The 5,126-nt window shown below is 37.9% G+C and overlaps 1 protein-coding gene across 1 annotated transcript; it reads right to left on the reverse strand.

Moving 5' to 3' along the window:
• Positions 1 to 2,407: 2,407 nt before the first annotated feature.
• On the reverse strand, positions 2,408 to 2,983 carry LOC108361853 (uncharacterized; the record flags this gene model as incomplete). The annotated part of the gene is made up of 1 exon (XM_017614615.1): positions 2,408 to 2,983. A coding segment is annotated over exon 1 (549 nt), but the record flags the coding sequence as incomplete, so codon positions are not given.
• Between the last annotated feature and the right edge of the window lie 2,143 nt (positions 2,984 to 5,126).

The raw sequence follows: 5,126 nt of genomic DNA on the forward strand, positions 1-5,126 counted from the left end.
TTGTCTATTATTAGGCATGTTTTATTCAACCATCACAAGCAAATAGCCAAATCTTGGTCAACTAAAACGAAATTAGCTTATTTTCTATGTTAGCATAATTTTAACAGTTGTTTGACTGCAAATAGTGTCAAAGTAAGTTTTTGCCTCTTTCTGATTGGCTGAAGGAGAAAATTTCTGATGCTGAATGGCAATGCCTCTTGTTCAATATACAAGCCAAGATAGCTTTTCATAAGCCAATATAATTATGTTGGGTAAGTCCTCCATACAAAATAAGCTAATAGCTTAAATTTCTGGACAAATAAAACACGGCTATTATAGATACTAGTACAGATAGTTCATAGTTCATAGTTCAGTGTATAATAATTAATATTACACCGTACATGATAATGAACTGTTAAATGCTAAAAACGCTTGTAACTTGTAGATAACTCAAACTTGGGTGTGCTTAATGGACTGTCTGGGCATTGGGGTCTGTATATCTATCCAAAGTTTATATTTTTTTTTTTAAATAAAGTCTTAAATATATTCGGAAATTTAGAATTTGGCTTGATAAATTCACAAAATTTACGCTTTTCATAAAAATATAATCTTACAATGGACTTTTTTTATTTTAAACTTACATATAAGAAAACTCCATTCAATGCTAATAATTACGATTTAAGTTTTCCAGTATATAAAACACAATTAATTACGTACTTAACTATTGATATTATTCTTCATTAAGCATGAATATCAGCATACATTAAAGATTAATATTTTTTTATTTTTTATTTATTTATTTATACAAGGCTTACGTAATAATTAATTATTATATAAACTTAAGCAAACGCAGCGCTAGCAGCAGAGGCTTTCGGCTGGCTGGTGGAATGTGATCGGTCAGATACGACGGAGTAGATCCGTGTGCTTTAGAAATCTGTAGATTTTGTTGATGTTAGCTTCTGTTACGTCCTTTAAAAGTAGAAGAGGATCCAGATTGTCAAAATGATGATACCTTTGGGAAGTAAGTTCTGGGCAGGATACCAGTAGATGATGCACGCTGGCTGTTGCATGACAGAAGGGGCAGGTGTTGGATCTAGTTCCTTGTAGTAAGTGCGCGTTTGTAATTATGGTGTGCCCAATTCGGAGACGTGTGAATGGGGTGATATGGTTGGTAGGTACCGATGTAGGGTAAACGGGTTTTATTCGGCTAGGGTTAATATCCGAATAATGGTGATTATAGTCCGCCCATTGGTGTATTAACTTAGATTGCCTCTGTCGATGAATTAGACGGTAAATGTCTCGAGGTAGGATGACTTCAGATGTGATTATTGGTGTGATGGAAATATCCTTGGCGATTGTGTCCGGAGTGTCCGGGTATCCACATGAGTTTAATATTACTCTGGTGGGAAACAATCGTGTTTTTAATACTCTCGATGATGTAGCTTGATTTGTTGTGGTTTTGGAGGGCTTGGAAACAGGACAAGCTGTCGGAGAAAATTATATGCTTACCCTTGAAGCATGTTTTGCTAACCATCCAGGGTGGGTGATGAGCAGGGAACGGATTTTTAGGACCTAAAAACCTATAAAAAAAAGGCAAAATAAAATAAAGAAATAGGCTGGAAAAGGCAAAATAAAATAGCGAAAAAGGCAGGAAAAGGCACTAGGTATTGCAAAAAAGGCAAAAAAAGGCAAAACAAAATAGCGTAAAAGGCAGGAAAAGGCACTAGGTATTGCAAAAAAATCAAAATAAGACACTTAAAAGACAGAAAATACGAAGAACAATCAAAAAATACATTTATTTTAGAAATGTTTATATTACAAGTAAAAAGAGAAAAACTGTGAACTAGTTTCATTATATGAAAAATTTGAACTTTGAATCTTTGACTATTTTATCCTTTCGAGTTTCTAACTCATAAAACTTTAATCTGTATAGTTGTAGTAACATTGAACCACAAGATGCATTTTGAAGTTTTCTGGCAGCATTTTCATTCAATTTTCGCGAAGAAAAGCCTTGAACGTACTAAATGTGCGCTCGACGGAAGTTGATACAAGTGGAGCCCAACTTAAAATGTTTGAAACGTTCATATTATCAGGAATAGGGCGTTTTCCTCGCCCTTTACAATTTTATCCACTCTCCTTATTGTCTCCAAGCCTACGTTAGCTGAGAAAACGGCTTTAAATTTTTCCAACACCAATTTGGCAAGAGGTCCCTGCGCTTCTATAAGCCGCATGGGCATGTGTATATCTTTTAATCTTTAAAAAAAATTGTAAATGCTATAATCACTTTTTTAAAGGTAGAAAAGGCAAAAAAAGGCAAATATCTTAAAAAAGGCAAATATCTTAAAAAAGACAAAAAAAGGCAACATCAAATGTGTATATATGGAATCAGAGAAAGCTAAATCGTGGACATTCTTAATGGAATATACTCTATCTCTTTAGCAGAAAAAAAGGCTATTTCCATAAAATCCGTTCCCTGGCGATGAGTGTACCGCGGAGGGTGTTGTTTGAACGGCAGATCGACATATTTCGCAAATAAGGCGCAGGTGTGGATACGTGCGGCTGCAGCTTGAAAGTCATTACGAATAAGAGGATTGGAGCTTAGAGTGAGCTTTGGATACAGCCTGAATATTTTGTCCTCCATGTTGTCGTGTTGGTCAGAGGAGGCGTTAGAAAAGTGGCTGGCGAGTTCTTGAGCAATTTCCCGGGGATATACAAGATTGCCGTGAGTGGAGTTAAGGAATTTGATGTGGGAATTGGAAGGTAAACCAGTGAGCTTTTTTATGTCGGCCCAGATTTTCTTAGGGTCGGATGACGCAGTAATGTTGCTGGTGAATTTTTGAAAACATACGAGCTTAGCGTCTTTGATTTTCCGACGAAATTGCGCGTTCAGTTTTTTGATTTGAATGAGATTTGTGGACGACCGGTTTGAAATTATGCCACGCATGTTGCTTAGCTTGCCTAAGGGATGCAATATCATTGTTCCACCATAAAGGGGCTGGTTAGTGATGGCAAAAAAACTTGAATAATCGATTAATCGGTTAATTGATTAATCGAAAGGATTCGATTAATAATTGCAATTAATCGGTCGAAAATAATAAAAACCATTTACTAAGGGCCAATTTCACAGTGCGTAGTTAACTCAGAATCGACAGTTAACTATAGATTTTCAGTACAAAATTCTGTAGTTAACTCCCGATTCTGAGTTAACTACGCATTGTGAAATTGGCCCTAAGTTATAAAAATTGGCCATGAATTCAGTGCGCAAACAATCAAGNTTTTTGTTCGTCAAGACCAGTGATTCCCAAAGTAGTCTAGGTGAACCCTGAGGGGTCCACGGGAGACTCGATAAGAGTTTACGTTGGCGTGAAAAAAGTATGGGGGTCCACGAGTCACAAGTGGGGGTCCACGAAAATGTATCTGGTTTCGATAGTAAATATCCAAAATGGTTGCTTGATAGCCTATTTATTTAACTTGCATTTTTTTGAATGGTGTCTAGTGCTCTGCCGCTGTGGTGTAGTGGTAAGCAGTGCGCGCTTCCACTCCGTAACGCCTGGGTTCAAACCCTGGTCAAAAAATAGAGAAAAAAGGGTTTTTCTTAACAGCGGTCGTCCCTCGGCAGGCAATGACAAACCTCCGAGTGTATATCTGCCATGAAAGACAGCTTCTCATGAAAATACAATCGCCGTTCGGAGTCGGCGCAGTCAAGGCGCACGCCACAAATCGGAGGAGAAGCTCGGCCAAACACTAGCATATGTGTAAGCGCCAATCTATTATTATTATTATGTAAACCCATTAAATTTTTGCATAAAAAATTGCAAAATTGAAGTATCACTTACCGTTGATTTTTGGCAATTTTTTTTTTACGGTTATGCTTATTTCCTTCCATATAAAAAAGCGTGTGGAAGCAAATGCGAAACACCGCATTTGGAAAATAAAGTGAAAATAACCTGCGTTGTGTTTTTTAATTGTTTTATTTGTTAGGTTAAACTTGTGTTGCGCTTTTTGCAAAAATATCGTTTAAAAAATTTGCAGAATACGAGAATATAAAAAATCTCCCAACTAGTAAAAGTATACAGATATATGTATGTACCCGGTAGAATGGACACTTTTATTGTTGCTAATATTTTTGAGTGGTAAGAATGCCAATTTTGTTACGGAATTTTGATTCATTATTGTGTGAGTAAAGTAGCCAGTTTTTGATGATTTCTTTTCGATTATTTTCAAAATTAATCGGTTAATCGCTCGATTAATCGAAAGGAAAATTTCGATACAATTAAATCGTTAACCGAATGAAAATAACCGATTATAATCGGTTATTCGATTAATCGTGCCATCACTAGGGCTGGTTTTACTGGCTTAGTTGAGGACAGAGGGATGGAGTCGTTGGCCGCACAGCGGATTGCTTTTTGGATGTTTGAGGTTTCTTTGATGACATTTCAAGACGTTGGGAAGGATTTGGAATAAGACTCGCATGCACGTTCAAATTTGTTCCAATCCGCTCTGTCTGTTTTAAATTTGATCCTGGGGGAGAAGGGAATAATGGGTCGGGATGTGAGAATTTTGATGAGGATGGGGAAATGATCGCTGCCGTGGAGGTCATCTATAAGGTGCCATGATAAGTTGTTGGAGAGGGCGGAAGAGGAGAGGGTAAGGTCGATATGAGTGAAGGTTGAGTGGGTAGAGAAGTGAGTGGCAGAACCGTCATTAAGAGCGATGCAGTTAGACGTGAGGATAGCGTTTTCTATAGAGCGACCTCTCTGGTTGGAAGAGGCAGAGCCCCAAAGAGGGCTCCAAGCGTTAAAGTCTGCAAGGATAAAGGGTTGGGGAGGGGAGGGGAAAAGATTGTAAAAGTCGGCGGTTGTTATTGATTGACTTGGCGGAGCATACGCATAAGTTATTGTGATTCGGTTGGAGGTTTGCAGTTCTATTGATAGTGAGGATATATTGGATAGGGTGGGAAGAGAGTGGTGGGGCAGATTCCTCTTAACAAGAATGGCGACTCCTTGTTTGTTGGAGTTGATGTGCGGAAGATTGTGGAAGTGCCCTACGTAAGATTGGGGAGTGGGGGCAGATGAATTGTAGGCAAGGGGGGTTTCATTTAGAAGTATGATGGAGGGTTTATACCTATTTATTAAGATTTCAAGTTC

This window comes from Rhagoletis zephyria, unplaced genomic scaffold, assembly GCF_001687245.7.
Source record: "Rhagoletis zephyria isolate East Lansing unplaced genomic scaffold, Rhagoletis_zephyria_1.1 Rzeph_scaffold_00863, whole genome shotgun sequence".
Taxonomy (NCBI): Eukaryota; Metazoa; Arthropoda; class Insecta; order Diptera; family Tephritidae; genus Rhagoletis; species Rhagoletis zephyria.